This window comes from Pelodiscus sinensis, chromosome 7, assembly GCF_049634645.1.
Source record: "Pelodiscus sinensis isolate JC-2024 chromosome 7, ASM4963464v1, whole genome shotgun sequence".
Lineage (NCBI taxonomy): Eukaryota > Metazoa > Chordata > Testudines > Trionychidae > Pelodiscus > Pelodiscus sinensis.
In genome coordinates, this window is record NC_134717.1 from 55,197,990 (window position 1) to 55,217,449 (window position 19,460).

Below are 19,460 nucleotides of genomic sequence, written 5' to 3' on the forward strand. Positions count from 1 at the left end.
ATGCCATGAGGCATCACCATAGGGGGCACTACAGCCAACCCAATCGGTACCGCTAAGGAAAGTCATCCAGTGATCATGCATGCACACACACAAACTAGAATGCACATGAGCAATCACTTGAACAAGATTTATTCCACACATGAAATGAAATAAAAATTAGAGAAAATGTGGCTTCTGATTCTACTTCTCCCTTCATTCTAGGCTATGTGATGTCAGAATTGGCAAATGAATTAAGAGACATTCTTTACCTTTTTCAAATGAAGGGAGAGGAGGAAGAGGAAGAGAGAGTGATAGATTTAGAGTCAGTCGGGTCCTGTGCTCAGCTTCATTTTTGCCCCTCCCCCCAGGACCCAGCCAAGAAAAAAAATTCACTCTTCCTGCCTCTCCTATTTTTCAGTCTTTTTTTCTTTATCTTTCTCCTCCTCCTATGTTATGAGTAATAAGTACAAAAATGAAAATAAAATGAGGTACCTTGATTGTTTTGTGATCTAAATTTTTCTTCCCACAGACCATTTGAAAATTGCTGAGGGTCTTAGTGGATCACTTAAGGATCTTTCCAAATATTGTTTCTACCATTAGCTAACCACTGTAAAGTGATTTGGATAAGAGTGCTTTCTTTAACAAAAATAAAAAAAATAAAAAAAAATAACCAGAATCTTTCCTCAGTCTACCCAAAGGGAGTTCTCAGAGCACAGTTGGAGAACTTCTGGTCAAGATGAAAATTTGTATTTGCATTAAGGTAAAATGAAAAATATGTAAAAATAAAATGTATAGATAGCACATGAATGGAAAAATAAAAGTTAACTTCCTCTGAAGAAACTTACTCAAATTGAAAAAAAATATATACTCAGACAGCTTTCTCTCTTCACTTTTACTTTTCAAAATCATCACTTAAGTAATATTTTGTTAAAAAGGAACTTTCATTTGTCAATATTGCTGAACTTGTCACGGGTACCTGACATTGTATTTTGCAAATAATTTTAACTCATTTCAATACAGAAAAAGAACATTCACCAGAAGCATTTGAGATAGGTATTGTTAAAAATATTTTCAGAATGGTTTCTACAATTGGAAAGGTTTTTAATTTCAAACTGTCATATATAAGCCTATAAAAATCAACTGGTGATCTCGAAGTACAGGCCTCAATTTTTAATAAAATGAATGCAATGTTTCACGTCATCTTCAAAAAGATGCGTCTTTGTCCTCTTCTTCAGAAATTCATCTCTACTCTGGAATTGCACTATTATTGTGTCACAAATAACACTGCCAGTCTAAACAATGATCTTCTCTTTCCCTTTTAAATTGATTTCATTGTCTCTAGTTTCATCAAAAAACAAACTTCATAGAATCATAGAATAATAGGACTGGAAGGGACCTCGAGAGGTCATAGAGTCCAGCCCCCCGCCCTCAAGGCAGGACCAAGCTCCATCTACACCAGTGGTCCCCAACCATTTGGGGTTGCCGGGCGCCGGGGGCGTGGCCGTTCGCCCACCGGGCGCCCGGGGGAGGGGCGCAGGGCCCCCCCCAAGCCACATTCCGGGGCCGGCGCTCTCTCCCCCAAGAGCCGCGCGCCCGGGGCCAAGCCAGCCCTGAGCACTTGGCGGGCGCCGAGAAATGCCCCCGCGGGCGCCATGTTGGGAACCACGGGTCTACACCATCCCTGACAGATGTCTATCTAACCTGTTCTTAAATATCTCCAGAGAGGGAGATTCCACCACCTCCCTTGGCAATTTATTCCAATATTTGACCACCCTAACAGTTAGGAATTTTTTTCGAATGTCCAATCTAAACCTCCCCTGCTGCACTTTAAGCCCATTACCCCTTGTCCTGTCCTCAGAAACCAAGAGGAACAAATTTTCTCCTTCCTCCTTGTGACACCCTTTTAGATATTTGAAAACCGCTATCATGTCCCCCCTTAATCTTCTTTTTTCCAAACTAAACAAGCCCAGTTCATGAAGCCTGGCGTCATAGGTCATGTTCTCTAAACCTTTAATCATTCTTGTCGCTCTTCTCTGTACCCTTTCTAATTTCTCCACATCTTTCTTGAATTGTGGCGCCCAGAACTGGACACAGTACTCCAGCTGAGGCCTAACTAGTGCAGAGTAGAGCAGCAGAATGACTTCACGAGTTTTGCTTACAACACACCTGTTGATACAACCTAGAACCATCTTTGCTTTTTTTGCAACAGCATCACACTGACGACTCATATTCAACTTGTGGTCCACTATGACCCCTAGATCCCTTTCTGCCATGCTCCTTCCTAGACAGTCGCTTCCCATCATCTTGTATGTATGGAACTGATTGTTCCTTCCTAAGTGGAGCACTTTGCATTTCTCTTTATTAAACCTCATCCTGTTTACCTCTGACCATTTCTCTAACTTGCTACGGTCATTTTGAATTATGTCCCTATCCTCCAAAGAAGTTGCAACCCCACCCAGTTTGGTATCATCTGCAAACTTAATAAGCGTACTCTATCCCAATATCTACATTATTGATGAAGATATTGAACAGTATGGGTCCCAAAACAGACCCTTGCAGAACTCCACTTGTTATCCCTTTCCAGCAGGATTTAGCACCGTTAACAACAACTCTCTGACTACGGTTATCCAGCCAATTATGCACCCACCTTATCGTGGCCCTATCTAAGTTATATTATAAACTTACTGGGAGTTTCACAGACTTCTCATCAGATCTATCAGAGAAACCTATATTTTCTGTTATAATGTTAGTGTCTCTGCTTCCATAGACCTATAGTCCTTTTAAACTTTTGTGACAAAACTTGTAACAAAGGCTAACAATTGTGCTGCATTCAATAAATTTGTATCAACTTTTTGCAGTGATTTGCTGACAACATTAATTAATTCTTTGCAGTAAAAACAACATCATACTTTTCAAACTTTTCTGCTAAGATTTTGCTTCAGTTTTTCAGACTTTGATGTGGCTATGTCTAAGAAGGTTCTCTTTATAAACATAACATCTCATTTTGAAAGCCAAAACAGCATCTACACAAGCAGACCACCTGATGTCACAAATTCTTTTGACTGTCAAATGCTTTCCATTTGCCTCCTCCACGCATAATTATAGCATTCTTCACTCATGTGTAGAAATGAAAAAACAAAACAAAACAAAAAATAAAGCACTGTTTTATGTATTTTCAAAAAAATAAATAAAATGTGTAGCTCCCTCACAAGATGCAGCTGCAGCATTGTAGATTAAATTCAAGGAATGGCCGGAACACAGCATGAATAAAGCAGCGTGATATACATTGTTCAGTCTTGCCTGTAGACCCGACTATTTTCCTGCCATATTTGCAGCATTATCAAAGCTCTGCCCACAACATTTTTTGATGTCCAAACCTGAACCTACAATGATTACCAAAACTATAGTCTCTAGGCATTCTGAAGTGTGGGATTTTAGGGGACTGTCATAAATGGAAGCTGCAAAGGAGAGCCTAACTTACCTGGAGAGTGAGGAAGAGATTAAGCTAACCGTAAGCTAACCTTAAATGCTGGGTATTAAGCCAATGAAATGCAGCTAAAGAATTCCAAACTGTGGGAAGCAGTCTTCTTTGTTTGAGAGAGAGAGGGGGGGAATCTTCTCCAGGCACAGAGGGAAGAAATGAACTCCCCCCAAAACAGATCCCCTGGATTTATCAGAATGTGTGAACAGGAAAAAGTTTAGGTAATCCATCAGGTTTATTGTTTTCCTTGTTTGTGGGTTGGAAATTATGTCTGAGCTGGTTAATTGTCTTTTTTCTCTCTCGTAACCAAGGATTAATCCCGGAAGAATACCCGAGTTTTGTTTCAATTCATGGCTTGTAACACCAATTCATGGCTTGTAACACCAATTCATTTACTAGGCTTTCACCGATAGTCTTGTTTTAATAATAAAAGTGGGATTTTTTTTGTTCTGTTAAATGGTAATGGTTGATCTTTTATGTCCTTAAACTTAAGTGCCTGGCTGCAGACATGTTACAGGAGACACCAAGGTTCATTCTTCTCTATGAGAGACTGCTTGTTTGTTTCCAAACTCCTTGGGGAAAGGAGATTGAGGAGTTTTGTCCTCAGGGAAGAGATTCCAAGTATTTCTTCCCTGGAAAAAGATTTGGACCCTTGGTGATGGCAATACCAAATAGATTTCAGGGGAAACTGAAATCAGAAAACTTTTTTCATCTCTGGGAACTGCAGAGACAGAATCTGACAGTGGTTTTATTTTACTACCCGGCCTCCATTACATACACTCAAAGTGCCAAGGTTGGGGAATTTGGCCATGACAAGGACATCTGGTGTTGAATTAACTATTATGGAAAAGTACTTAGCATCCAATTCACTGATGAAATAAAGGTTTCTGAGCTGCTCTGCCATTATAGTAATGAATTCACTGTAGATTTGGTGCATTAAAAAGTTGGTCTTCTCTGAGTCACAATAGTTATTTTTTCAATGAACATTTTAAAAATTGTCAAATGCACTAAAATATTCAAGGTTAAAAAAATTACCTTTTTGATTTGACACTGATGACTCAATGTCCTCTTAAGAATAGTCCCAAAGAAGACAGCCGTTTTACAGCGGCAACATCACATCTGAGCACTTTCCTCCAATAAGAATAAGAAGATAATTGAGATGTTTCCTAGAAGATGAGTGTCCTCTGTTCAATACTTCAAGATTTTTAAAATAAGATGAAAAACTGCCTTTTTGCTTAGCTTTGTCTTTTTTACCTCGCCTTCATTTTTCTGCATTTTTGACTGCCAGACTCATAGTTTTATTTCATTATTGCTAAAAAAACCTGACCTTATTTTTTAGGTAAATGCAAATGTTTAAAAGAACAGAGGTGTAGCTACAGGTGAGCCTTTGTGAGTCATGGTCTAGACCACCAATTCCCCAATTAGGTTTAACACGACTGTCACTAGAATGTTAACAGTGGGGAGTTGAAAGCCACCCCAGTCTTTCCTACATGCAGGTCCAAACCTGAGTGTGAGCCACAGGCATAGGAACTAAGGTTTCAGGCAGGGCCTCAGAGAGAATAGCCAGACCCCGGAGCAAGGTCTGGGAACCATCTGGGAACCCAGAGGACAAGCAGAGACACCACAGTGGGGCTAAGAAAGACGACTGACAGAGGAGACACAAATCATAGAACCATAGAGCTGGAAGAGACCTCAGAAGGCCATCAAGTCCAGTCTCCTGCCCAAGGCAGGACCAATCCCAATTAAATCAACTTAGCCAGGGCTTTGTTAAGCTAAGACTTAAACACCTCTAAGGATAGACACTTCACTACTTCCATGGGTAACCCATTCCAGTGCTTTACCACCCTCGTAGTGAAATAGTTTTTCCTAATATCCAACCTGGACCTCTCCCACCACAACTTGAGACCATTGCTCCTTGTTCTGTGATCCATCACTACTGTGAACAGCTTCTCTCCATCCTCTTTGGAATCTCCCTCACTCTTCTCTTCTTCAGACTAAATAGACCCAACTCCCTCAGCCTCTCCTCGTAGGTCATATGCTCCAGCCCCCTAATCATTTTAGTCGCCCTCCGCTGGACCCTCTCCAATGTGTCCACATCCTTCCTGTAGCTGGGGGCCCAGAACTGGACAATACTCCAGATGTGGCGTCACCGGAGCCAAATAAAGGGGAATAACATCTCTGGATCTACTGGCAGTGCTCCTTCTAATGCAATCTAATATGCCATTAGCCTTTTTGGCTACAAGGGCACACTGTTGTCTCATATCCAGCTTCTCATCCACTGTAATCTCCAGGTCCTTTTCTGCAGAACTGCTACTTAGCCAATCGGTCCTCAGCCTGTAACAATGCTTGGGATTCTTCTGTCCCAAGTGCAGGACTCTGCACTTGTCCTTGTTAAACCTCATCAGATTTCTTGTGGCCCAATCCTCCAATTTGTCCAAGTCACTCTGGACTTTATCCCTGCCCTCCAGTGTATCTCTCTCTCCCCCTAGCTTAGTGTCATCTGCAAACTTGCTGAAGGTGCAATCCATCCCCTCATTCAGGTCATTAATAAAGATGTTGAACAAAACTGGTTCCCACACCAAATCTTGGGGCACTCTGCTGGAAACTGACCATCAATCTGACATCGAGCCGTTGATCACTACCCGCTAGGCCCGACCTTCCATCCATCGAATCCATGTTCCCTTAACTTGCTGGAAAGAATATTGTGGGAGACCATATCAAAAGCCTTACTAAAGTCAAAGTATATCACATTCACTGACTTTCCCATGTCCACAGAGCCAGTTACCTCATCATAGAAGCCAATCAGATTGGTCAGGCACGACCTGCCCTTCATGAATCCATGCTGACTATTCCTAATCACTTTCCTCTCTTCCAAGTGCTTCAAAATGGATTCCTTCAGGATCCCCTCCATGATTTTTCCCGGGACTGAAATAAGACTGACCGGCCTATAAAGATCTCCAAGGCGGCAGAGGACAACTTCAGGTACCCCAGTGGCCCTGTGCTGGCTGGCTCAGATAAGTGGGCAGAGACCCACATTCTCCACCTGGAGGTGGGGGAGGGGCGCATGGTTCCATTCACCACTTGGGTACTTCCCCAACCCTTCCCCAGGGTCTTCATTCTCCAGCTGCTCTCCTCCTTGCCCACTGGCAGCAGCCACTCACCAGGTGGCAGCCAACAACAGCACAACTTTACAGAGGCTAGAGACTCAGGAGGTGGGGGCAGCGCAGCCACACAGCCAGCTGCTGGAGAAAAGCGGCGCTTTCAGGCTTCAAAATTTAGCTTTTTCCTGCCAGCTATGCAATTTGTGGACTCTCCATCCCCTGGCAACTCCACCCCCGTTGTGGGCAACCATGGCTGCCCACCCTCCCACCCCACGGGCAGCTGTCACTCACCAGATGACTGCCTGCAGCACAAACACAGGCTGAAAGGCTTCAGAGGCGCATTGGGTTGCCGGAGACACGTGTCACTTTCCCGCTTAAAAGCACAGCTTTTCTCTGGCTGACTGTAGCTGCCCCATGCTCCTCTGAAGTCTTCCAGCCTGTGCTGGCACTGCTCGCCAGCTCTCCTGAGACTGCATCCTGTCAGCCTCCTTGCTTTCTTGGCCCCCATACTGCCCTCTCTGCAGAGAGACTGGCTCCCCGCAGAGTGGCTGCCCCCTCTGTGTGGGGGGAAGGAAGGTGGAGGGGGGTGTTGAATCTGGTGCTGGACTGCCCAGCCATGGGAGCCCCATGTCATTGGGGGGATCCCCCATGCTAGGGTATGATATGTGTTTCATAGTACAGTAAAACTCCAGTTGTCCGGCCCTCCTGATAGTCCGGCATCAAAATGGCAAGAGCCTAGTGAGTGAGCTTCGGAAAAAAAAAAAAAAAAAAAAAAAAAAGAGTCATAAGGTAACAGCAGCAGCAGCTGAACTGAGCAAAAAGGGTAAAAAAGGCTTAAAAAACCAAAACATTACAGTATACTGTATACCGTATGTACAATAAAAAGGGTTAAGAACATGTTATATACAGTATATAATGTATACCGTACATATATAACCTGCTTATAGTCCTTCATATCTGATAATCCGGCACCACCTAAATCCCATAGGTTCCGGATTATCAGAAGTCTACTGTACATCCACCTGAGGAAGAGTCTTATTTCCTCTTTCTTCTCTCCATACATTGACGATTCGCTCTCTTGCTTTAAAAAGAGGGAAATATACTACTAAAAAAAGAAAAAAAAAAACACACACACACACACACATGCCAACAACGAGTGCAATGGCCATGGATTTAATTTAATCAGTTTTAAATGTCAGGAATACCTTGTTGTAATGTGTCCATTTCTGATGAGCCAGTTGACAAGCTCCTTTCCCACAATGCAATTGGGGTGTGTCCTGAGCCAATAGCGGTGATCCTGAAATTCCATCCCACTGTTATGATGGCAAATTTTCTTCCACAAATCCTTTAACTGGACAGAATCCTATGAGAAACACAATTACAAAGTGTTATAAAGACTGACCTCAGAGTTAGATGTAGCTACATCAGCTTAAGTCCTCACACTGACTGCTAGATCAACAGTCTTACATTAATAAGTGTAAATCCAATCTGTTATACACTATTTAGTTAGAAGCAAATGCATATCAACTTATGTTTAAATCCATTCTTTCATAGCAAGTGGCCCAGCCCTATAAAACAGAGATTGAGGAAATAGCAGATTAGTACTAAAGGCCAATCAAGAAAAAAGCAAGGGAAGAATTTTTGAAGTAATATTTTATATATAAACGGTGCAGAAGCTCACTGTGTGATTACCAATCAATCATGCAAGTGCTTTTGTAGCAATAAAGCTACCGATCTGAATTCCCTCTTTCAGCCTGCTGTGGGGTGCGGTGGAATATAGAAAACCAAGGAACACCGATTCTTTCTTCAGGTAAAAGCAATAAATGCTCTTCTGAGCATTCTATGCTGTTGACCTGAATGCTGCACCGAAGCCTCTCTCTGGTCATGTAGATGAGGGATTCCTTGAAGAATGATACTTTTCATATTGAATTTTGTTCAGGTAACTTCTATCATTTCATTTCTATGAAAGGATCCCTCTCCAACATCTCCACTTATTACCTGTTGGACAATCAAGAGTCTAAACCCATCACCTTATCCCTTCCTCCCATCTTCTGTACCCCCTTCTGAATCCGTAAGGTTCAGGCCACCATCCCTTTCCCCATACTTCCACCTTCATAAGAGCAGCCAGACCTAGGAAAACAAAGCTAGTTTTCTGTATAGTCCAACACCTCTAGGACCTCACTTTACAATTAATAAAATCAAGGGCCCAGGATATCCAACAACAAGATTTCCAAATACTCACCAAGATTCAAGCTCTCTCTACAGATTCCTGGTGCTAGACAACTCTGAATCACAGGGTGTGAGGCGTTGGTGAGTTACATTACTATTTGGAACCTTGTTGCCATAAAACCTCCTGACACTTGTGTAAAATGTAGCTATGCTACCAATCATATTTGTCCTGGCTACATACATCACTGCTGGCCAGAATAGCTCTTTGCCACCAGCACATCCTGACATTCCATTCATTTAAATGGACATTCATGACAGGAAAAAAGCTACAGATTAGGGATGCTAAATATTGGTTAATTGTATACGATTAACCTCATGAATTCTGATCAGTTACTCAACTATTCTATAGTCCCTGGGGACAAGGCTGGCAGCCAGTGAACTCCATCCCCACTTCTGAGGAGCCTCCTGCCACTCGGTGCTGCTGCCTCTGTATTAGAGAGACAGCAGCGTGCAGTGCCAGGTGGGAGCTGGTCCACAAGGGAAGCTAGTTTAAAAAACAGTTCCCCTCATGGACCAGCTGCCTGTCACCCAGCACTGCTGCACAGCATGGGGTGGCAGCCGCCCCTGTCCAGGGGGAGGGGCAAGACTGAACTCCCAGATCCCGCACGAGCCGGAACTGAGCAAGGCTGCCTGCCCACCTGGCTCCTAATACACTTTAAATGAAAAGCCACAGCAGGGATAGGTCCTGGAGCTGATGCAAGCCAGGACTTAAGCTACTGGCCAGCCTGCTAAAAATTTACTGGCAAAGGGGAGGAAGTACAGGGTGGCAGAATACCCTGTCCGGGGGGCAGGTCTGAGCTCCCAGACCCGGCACGAGCCGGGACTACTTTAAATGCAGAGCTGCGGTGGGGATAGGTCCCAGACCCGGCACAAGCCGGGACTACTTTAAATGCAGAGCTGCGGTGGGGATAGGTCCCAGACCCGGCACGAGCCGGGACTACTTTAAATGCAGAGCTGCGGTGGGGATAGGTCTCAGACCCAGCACATGCAGGACTGAGCCAGGTTGCTGGCCAGCCTGCTAAAACATTTACTGGCAAGGGGGAGAAGGGGGATGTGTGTAGTCTATAGCATTAACCTATAAGCTTTTGTTTATCGGTTAGTCGACTACACTATTACATCCTTACTACAGCTGTTGAGGCATGAAGTCAACCTAAAGAAATGCATAAGGTCATTCCGAAAAACAAAACCCTAAACACATAGCACTGCAGGTTGGACCTCCCTGGTCCAGTACCCTGGGGTACCCCAGCTTGCCCTGGTTGCAGGTGCCCAAGTCAGGGCTCTGTGACTACAAGATTCACAGCTCGCCCCAGGGGCTCGCTGGGCCATGGATGTTACTGGACCAAAAGAGCCTGGGATTTAAGAGTTCAGCCTACAGTACAATTATGTCATTAGTTATCAAGTAAGCTGATTGAGAGAAGAAGAAATTTTCATTTAGACTTCAAGTACTTTTGTTAATTCCCATTTAACAAAAAGGGTTTTATGATTGTTTTTAGAGTTTTTCATTTAAAAACCCTTCAAACAAAGGGCTTAGAAAGCTTGGAGGCCATACTAATGCTTCCAAGAGCAAGGTCAGATTTAACATTACTTGTATTTCCAAGATAAATCATAATTTAAAATAAATAAATAAATAGGGTTAAAGTTTGAGAAGAGGCGAAGATCTACTGCCCCGCCCCTTCCTTGAAGCCCCGCCTACATTACATGAGGAAATCTAATGTAAATGTACTGCGCAGGTGTGCAGTTCAGAGAGGGCTCAAGAGTTACTCTTAGAGCCCCTGAGATCTACCGGTAGATCGCGATCTACTGGTTCGTGACCACGGCTCTAGACACTCCAGAACCTACCTCCCTGTCAGTGGGTCCCTTATTCTGTGTTGGCTATCTGGTCACTCCCAGCATGGGCATGGGGGGTGGGGGGGGAGGGCATGGCAGGGCTGGGGCTCTATCCCACCACCCTCTGCTCTCCAGCCAAATGCCCCATCCTCTAAGCCATTACAGAACCCAGCCCACCCCACCCCACTCCCCTACCTCCAGAGGTTCCTTTATCCTTCTTTCCTAATGCGGGAGCCAGATCCATCCGTGGGGCAGGCGGTGCAGGAGGTGGGAGAGGGACTTGAGCCCCCAACCCTGTGCTCCCCAGGCAAATACCCTCTCCCCTAGGTCACTCCAGAACCCTTCCCACCTCCCTACCTTAAGGGCGTCCCCTCCCACACTCCGAATCCCTTGGCCCAAGAACAGGGCCTGCACCCCAACCCCAGCCTGGTGAAAGTGAATGAGATTCAGGGACAAAGGGGGATGGAGCAAGGAAGACAGACAAGGGTATTTGGGTTAGATCTTACATTGCACTTAAATTGAACATGTGAGCTTGAGGTTAAAAAAGTTGGAGACCCCCGTCTTACAGGAATCTGGTCCCATTAACTGGATTGACTAGTTCTGTGCACCCTGTACCAGCTTCTCTAGCAAGTACATCAGGGTTCCACAGACCATCGTCAGGGTTTCCATGAGAAATCGTGGAATAAATAAATAATTTTTGTCTTACAATGTAAGCTCACACACACACAGGGCTTGACAAGCGGCACCATTTGGCACGCTGAGGCCCTGTGCCGGGCTAAAATTGTCTAATTGTCGAGCCAGAGGGGTGGGTGGGTGGATTTAGATTTAGATTTAGAGAGAGAAAAATAGCTCTTTACAAATAAATTTTCTTGACAATAATTTAGCAGTAACTGAATTGCGCTCCCTGCTGTCAACGTTTTCTGGCCAAGCAAACGTTTTCATAGGTGGGGGCTCCTCGGAATATGAAAAGTTATTTTAGGGTTCCTCCATGGGAAAAAGGTTGGAAATCACTGCTGTATGTTCTTGGATTATTAGCAACAAGCACTTTATTCCTTCTATGGCAGGAGTATGTAACATTTCATCTGTTAATGATTCAGTAATCTTAATACTGCCTAGAGTATTACACTGAAATCAAGCTCAGAATCTTAATACTTTAAAATTTTAGCTTGCAGATTAAGGAAATTTGCACTGATTTCATTCCGCATTCTAGCGTTCCTGCACTTTGTCACATACTCCCCTCTCTCACACAAAGTCCATTAACTATTTATCATCGTAGTCAACTCCATGCACTACATAAGCATATCATGAGACCCAGGACAATTCCTGCACTGCAGTAAGCAATTATAACATCTTAAGTTGCTTTTATGCAACAACAATTCTATAAATCAAGGTCTAAAGTGACAACAGCACAGCTTTAACTATTATGCCCGAAGCTGTATTTATAATCTTTAAACTGTTGTTACTTTGGCATCTTATTCAGTCTGTGAGACAGAGACATTGTCTCCTAAGCTCTCCAACTTCCCCAAGACTCCTAGATAACTGCTGCAGAGTGTTTCTCCTTCCTGAAAGGAAGAAATTGTTTCATTTCAAATCTTGTTTTCAATATGAAAACCCATTATGTTTCCACAATAAAAGAAGTACACCACCACCAAGCATCACATTCTTCCCTTCCATGTAGATACATTTCATTAATCTCTGTATTAGTAATTTTCTCATTGAAATTTTATTTTAACTTTGTATCAAGTCCTTTTAGCATTGTAATAAGCAGGGCTTGACAAACGACAGCAAAAGCCGCTTGCCAACCCCGCACTGCGCATGCGCAAGAGCTGCATTGCGCATGCCGCCATAAACAGGGCACATGGCTGAAATCTACTCGCCACGGGCGAGTAGATTCTATAGTTTGTCAAGCCCTGGTAATAAGTCTTTAGCTTTGTTGTATTAAGTCTCTTTATAGAGAAACTTGGTATACTTTCATGTACAACTCAAAAACTTTGTATTAAGTCTTTTTACATAGAAACCTTATATCTTATAAAATACAGGACTATGTAACACTTTAAAGACAAACAAGATGGTTTATTAGTCTTTAAAGGGCTACATAGTCCTGTATTTTGTTTCAGCTACACCAGACTAACAGGGCTACATCTCTATCACTATTATATCTTATAGACTTTGTATCCCCTTTTGCTTTTAATTGATTGTCCTATTGAGTCAATGAGGTGTGAATGGATAAGGCATGAAAGACAAGCACTTTCTGGCACTTGCAATGGTTGGAGGGGGTGGAAGCCAGATCCAAAAACAATGAGAAGAACAATGGGACCTGTGAAGTGGGCTCATTGAAACAAGACTAGACATATGGACACCTTGGGAATCAGCAGCAAGTGCCTGATTTTGGAAGCACCCTCTCTGAAGGAGAATGTGGCAGCACTGACACACCACTCAAAAGAAGGTGCCACAGATGTCTAATTGCATATGCAGATGACTCTCACAGATGATGCATATGTATGTGATGACTAATTGGTGGAGATCTGCAGGAGAGGGAAGACACTATAAATTTAAGGCATCTTACAGAGGAACCCCGGGTTTTCATCTTGTCAACATGGGAGTGCTGATCCAGATTGGCAGAAGCCCAGCTCCATCTCTCCCCCACCTAACTCACCTGGCCAGTGCAGTTAGGGGGAGCAACTACTGATAACAACAAGACGACAGGGTGTGCATGTGCGCGCGCGCACGCACACGCACACACAAAATATCATATGCATACGGTAAGTGTTGACTGCTATGTGTATGTATTACCAATATATGCGGCATTACACCTTTTCCCCCTGAAAAGATCCCATGCAGTACTTTTAAGTACAACATCCATATGCAAACCCCAGAGAGACACAAGACATATGGGTTTTAAATGATAACAGCAGTTCAAAAAGATTCAGCATGAGCTTTGCAGTTTCAATCGTTTTAAATGAAATCTCAATCCCTCCCCGTTTTAACTGACTTTATTTTACCAATGTTAAATATGTAAACAAGGGTTTGATGTCTTTAGTCTGATGTAATATTTCTCATGACTAACTCGTAATCAGATGTTTTATAAAAGGATTTCTCCAGAGTGCTGTGCTGTCATTGACTGAATAAATGCATTTCTTCCTAGGAGAAAAGCTGCATTAAATGTGCAACCAAAGCAGACAGAGATATTCAAATTTTGAGCCTAACATTAGGTGGGGTACCTTTAATTTATTCAAATGACTAGAGAACTATTTTACAAAAAAGCACACCCCACTACTATTTACATTTAGAACTTGCTAAAGCATTAGGGAAAAACTAAAGGATCATTCAATATTTCCTAATTTTTAAAAAAGAATAGCCACAAGATGTACTACAAAGGAAGTATTAGAAAGACAAATGCACATAACAAATAGCCATCACAAAAATCTAGTTCGTACCAGAAGAATTTTGCGTTCATCCTCATTGGTCTCTGCTTTCAAATATGTTCGATTAGCCTGGGGACTGACAGATGTCTCGTACGCAGGCACCATGGGTGAACCAGAACGATCTAGGGACAGGTTAGTAATGCTGGCCGATCTGGAGAGAGAGAGAGAGAAACAACGGTTCTAGTCTGCAAACCCTTCACACAAATTTATCAGAACAGGCTGTGACTTAACAACATGCTTCGAGAATCTTTAAGCAATGTGTCAGCATACATTAGCTTTCCAAATCAGCATTTAGTATAGTTTTCCATGAATCCCAAATTATGAGTACTGCAACACAAAGAAACATTACAGTGATATTAGCCTGAAAGATTACATGGACTTTTTTTTTTTTATATAATAGACAAGAAAACAGAATTTTTTTCTCCCCATAAGGATTTGAAAGACCGACCTTGGACCTAAATGTTTCCAAATAATGGGCCAAGTCCCATGCTCTGATGTGTAATGCAGTCAACCGTTTCATGAACTCTTGATACATTTACTTTTGGTCACTATACGATATAGCCTCTTCTCCAATATCCCATAGCTTTGGGAAATCTTATATATCCAGAGTGTATTTTATTTTTATAAGCTTTCCTCAGGAATTAGCTATGGATTATAGGACAGAAAATGACATGTTAATAATAAACTGGCTAGAAATGAGAAGAAGTTTCCAACTATCAGAGGCATGAGGGTTAGGAATAGGACTCCCAATAGAAGTTTCAGGGACACTTAGTTTTAGGAAATCTTGACCAAATTTATAAATGGGACTCTTATGTCTACTTTTGACTATGGGGAAGAAGGCTTTTTAGCCCTAAGGAATCCATTTTGATACATGTCAGATGTTCTCAAGATCTCAAGCTTCAGGTCATCTGCAGCAGGAAGGGATTCTCTCCTTTTCCTCTCCCCAACATACTCTGGGAAACGGGGGTTGTTCCCAAACCTCAGAGATGCCCGAGCTAGAGGGACAGGAAATTGGACACGGCGAGCCAGTGCTCCGAAGTGGTAATGAGTTTCCTCTTGGGCAACTGGCCAGTTGGTTCCTGCTCATATACTCAAGGGTAACTCAGCAGTTCCCAAATTTGAGAGTTATAATCTGTTGCAGGAAGTGGAGTGTTTGGGGAGGGGCAGCACCATGAGGGGAGCTGGTAGAGGGTGGAAGGGGAAAGAGGGGTATGGGGGATGGATGCAGGGAGCCCCAGCCCCAGAAGCAGCCACACCACAGTCCGACCCCAGCTCCAACAACACTAGGGGCTGAAGCTGGGTTCAAGGCTGCATGGTGGCTGCCTGGGGCAGGCCACTTGGCGGGCAGCTGCTGGAGGTGGAGCTCAGGCTGTGGTGCAGTTGCTCCTGGGGTCAGTGCCAGGACACGGCTGTAAAAAAAAAAAAAAAAAAAACCACCACTCAAAGGACCTTTCTCCACAGGTCACAAAAACTAGCCAAGACTAGGTTGAAGTAGACAACACTCTAAATCACTGTTTCCCAAATAGTACTCCGCGGAAGCCCGGGGTTCCAAGAAGTGAAAGCAAGGGTTAGGCGAGAACCCGATCATTCCCCTCACCCCAAGCCAATCTTAAGGGCAGGCAAGCTGGGCTGTTGCCCGGGGCTGCCATTTTCAAGAGGCTGCCGGCTGCCACAGTCTTTGGGGCGGGCCAGCGTTTTTGTCCCCCCCCCCCTTTTTTTTGGTCCATCAGTTTCTCCTGGCATTTGGATTTTTTTTTAAGGGTTCCCTGGCTAAATAAAATTGGGAAACACTGCTCTAAATAGCTCAAGATCTTTGGGGGGGGGGGGAAATCACTGAGGCAAACTTTAGTCATATCATCACTTTACATCAGTATACATTTTCAAAGCTATCTTTGCACGGAGAAGGTCTGGGAATTTACTGTGTTTATTAAATCAAAGCTTCAAAATTGGGAGAGGGCTAAGGAAAAGAGGGAATTAAGACCAGGTTGAGCACAAGGTTTTCTGTGGAACAAGTTTGGAGGCGATCCAGTTTCTCTGTCTTATTGCACTTAGAAGACTTCAAATCAACACTCAGCATTAATACCCAGAGAATCAATAATGCCATAATTGGAAAGGAATACAGGCAGTCCCCGACTTACGCGGATCCGACAAGTCGGATCCGCACTTACGAACGGGGCTTTCTCGCCCCGGAGCTCGAAGGCAGCGGTCAGCCAACGGGAGCAGCAAAGCCGCAGCAACGGCAGGTCAGCCACCGGGAGCAGCAAAGCCTCAGAAGCGCGGGACCCCGCCGCGGCTGCGGATTTGCTCCCGATGCCCCTGGTCTGCTGGGGACCGTCTCCAGCAGACCAGGGGCACCGGGAGCAAAACCGCAGCGGCGGCGGGTCCTGCGCCAGAGCAAAGCCTCAGAGGCAGGGACCCCGCCGCTGCAGCTTTGCTCCCCGTGTCCCTGGTCTGCTGGGGGGGGCGCAGCTAGTGTGCCCCCCCCCAGCAGACCAGGCTTTTGTTGTGGACCCTGGGGCAGAGCAGCTGGGGCACTGCCGGTTCGTCCCGCAGCGCCACTCTGGGCACTACTGGACCAACCCAGCAGCACCCCAGCTGCTCTGCTGCCGGGTTGGTCCAGTAGCGCCAAGGAGCGCTACTGGAGCAACCCAGCAGCACCCCAGCTGCTCTGCCCCAGGCGTCCCCAAGTCAGCCGTTGCTGAAACTGACCAGCGCTGACTACAGGAAGCCCGAGGCACAGTTGGTCTGTCCCGGGCTTCCTGGAATCAGCGGCTGATCAGTTTCAGCAGCAGCTGACTTGGGGTTCTTAAGTTGAATCTGTATGTAAGTCAGAACTGGCGGTCAGTTTCAGCAGCGGCTGAATCTGGATGCCAGTTCCGACTTACATACAGATTCAACTTAAGAACAAACCTACAGTCCCTATCTTGTACGTAACCCGGGGACTGCCTGTATTCTCATTTTGAGTTGAAAAGAAAGTAAGCTGTGTTCCCAGACCAATAACTGATTTGTGGAAATCACAAAGGGATGGCATCCCCGAGGAAAGCACACCATGGGCAAATCTTCCGGTCTTTATTCTCAGGGGAAACCCATTCAAATCTATACACCAAACTCATATGAGGAAGGAGAGCAGAATTTGAGCTATACTTGGACTCATGTCCACTGTTCCAACCTGAAAAATGTGGCAACATTCTGATTGCACAACCCCCTGGTTATAATGGGGATGGCTAATTTGCACTCAGGAAGTTTTGCATCAAACGGCCCTAAATCTAAACACTTAAATAGAAAATAGAAGCTGTGCGATTATATGTGCAGATTATTTTGCTGCTCAACTACACTAAAAACCTACATATTGTATGAAGAAGCAAACTCAGTGAGTTTAGGTTCTAAAGCATCCCTTATTTTTCTTCCATAGACTGAAATAGAAATCAGCTTCCAAAAGCCTACCCTGCTATCTGCACTTTGTTTTCCAAATATAGAAATGAGGTTGATGTAATATCTGGCTAAACAGTATTTGGACCTGAGTTTCCTCCAAAATTATTACCTATCGCCAAATGGATAAGAAGCTGGAAATGAGTCAACAGTGTGCCCTTGTACCCAAGAAGGCAAACAGCTTATTAGGTTGCATTAGGAGGAGCATTGCCAGCAGATCCAGAGATGTGATAATTCCCCTTTATTCGGCTCTTGTGAGGCCACATCTGGAGTACTGGGTCCAGTTCTGGACCCCCCCACTACAAAGGATGTGGACGCATTGGAGAGGGTCGAGCAGAGGGCAACCAAAATGATTAGGGGGCTGGAGCATATGACCTACAAGGAGAGGCTGAGGGAGTTGGGGCTGTTTAGTCTGCAGAAGCCAAGAGTGAGGGGGGATTTGATAGCAGCCTTCAACTTCCTGAAGGGATGTTCCAAAGAGGCTGGAGAAAGGCTGTTCTCAGTAGTGACAGGTGGCAGAACAAGGAACAATGGTCTCAAGTTGCAGTGGGAGAGGTCCAGGTTGGATATTAGTAGGGCTTGATAAATCACTTTATCTACTCGGCCATGGCGAGTAGATTTCAGCCGGTCGCCCCGTTCACCTGCGATCCCGCGCATTCACAGTGCGGGGCTACCGAGTGATTTTCGCCACGACCGTCAAGCTCTGGTTATTAGGAAATCTATTTCACTAGGAGAGTGGTGAAGCACTGGAATGGGTTACCTAGGGAAGTAGTGGAGTTTCCATCCCTAGAGAATTTTAAGTTTCGGCTTGACAAAGCCCTGGCCGGGTTGATTTAGTTGGAATTGGTCCTGCCTAGGGCAGGGGGCTGAACTTGATGACCTTCTGAGGTCTCTTCCAGCTCTATGATTCTATGAAATGTTGAAACAATCACAAAACAAAAACAAAACCTCCAAGTATAACTCAAATATCTTACATCAAGAGAATGCATAACTTGGAAGGCCCCCCTGCCAAAATGTTCAAGTTTGGTGGCTTTCTGGTGTTATAACCTGACCACCAGCTGAAGTCAATGGGACCTGCAGGTCACTCGCCCTTCTGAGACTTGGACACCAACATCTACACGTCACTGAAGCAGGCACCTAAATACGTGACCTGATTTTCAGCATGCGATTAAAAATTCTAGGGAAGGGCTGGCACTGGAGCTTGGGTCACATGGTGGATACCTGCCTGCTCCCGGGGCAGGCTGTGTGACAGACGGCTGCCCTGTGTGCTGGGTCTGGAGCCAGGATCACCATGCACCTGCTCCAGGGCTATCGCACTGCAGCCCCAGCCCCAAGAGCAGCCGTATCACAGCCCTGGGTCTAGCTCCAGGAACAGCAGTACGATGGCCCTCCCTTCCAGCCCTGGAGAAGCTGGGATCAGGGCTGCGTGGAGACTACCCCACTGCTCCTGGGATGGGCAGCTAATCTGTATACCGGGGCTGGAGCCAGGGTGCTGGCTCCAGCCCTAGCACATGGGGCAGCTACCCACCACGTAGCCCCTCTCTGGGAGCAGCTGGGCAGACACCACACAACCTTGGCCCCTCTCTCCCCCACTAAGCCCTGTCCATCAGCTTACCTTCCGAGGAAGGCGAGTGCTGCTTCCTCTGAAGAAGAAGTGGGTGGGATTCAAATTCTTTGTGCATACCCACGCAGGAACAAAACGTAAACAAAGCTTAGGTCATAAGTGGTATTAAAGAAACTGAAAGGCCCGGTACTTGGGACAATGACTGTAAAGTCCCACTTTTCCTCTAAGGCTGGACTACGGTTGGCCCTGCCAAGACATGTGACCAAGTCACCCAATGTTTGTCCAAAATAGGTTCTCTACCTTTCCATTGGAAGTATATAAAATGTCAACTGAACACAAAGGATTCCCGGCTTTGGCAAAGGTGGATATAAAGGCAGGAAACCAAACAATAGGGACTGCTGCCTGACACCAGAACACCCTTGCTT

At 44.9% G+C, this 19,460-nt stretch overlaps 1 protein-coding gene across 15 annotated transcripts in view; it reads right to left on the minus strand.

Annotated features, from left to right (window-relative positions):
- Nucleotides 1-19,460, minus strand: part of PIKFYVE (phosphoinositide kinase, FYVE-type zinc finger containing) — a 194,361-nt gene that overhangs the window by 132,158 nt on the left and 42,743 nt on the right. For 14 of the 15 annotated variants that reach the window (XM_075933821.1, XM_075933817.1, XM_075933820.1 and 11 more), the window contains 2 exons: nt 14,055-14,193; nt 7,767-7,924 (listed from right to left, as the gene is read on the minus strand). In XM_075933821.1, coding sequence (XP_075789936.1) covers nt 7,767-7,924; nt 14,055-14,193 — 297 coding nt within the window. Of the gene's footprint in view, nt 1-7,766; nt 7,925-14,054; nt 14,194-14,490; nt 14,683-19,460 lie in introns of those variants that run through there. The other variant, XM_075933826.1, reaches the window with a different exon arrangement.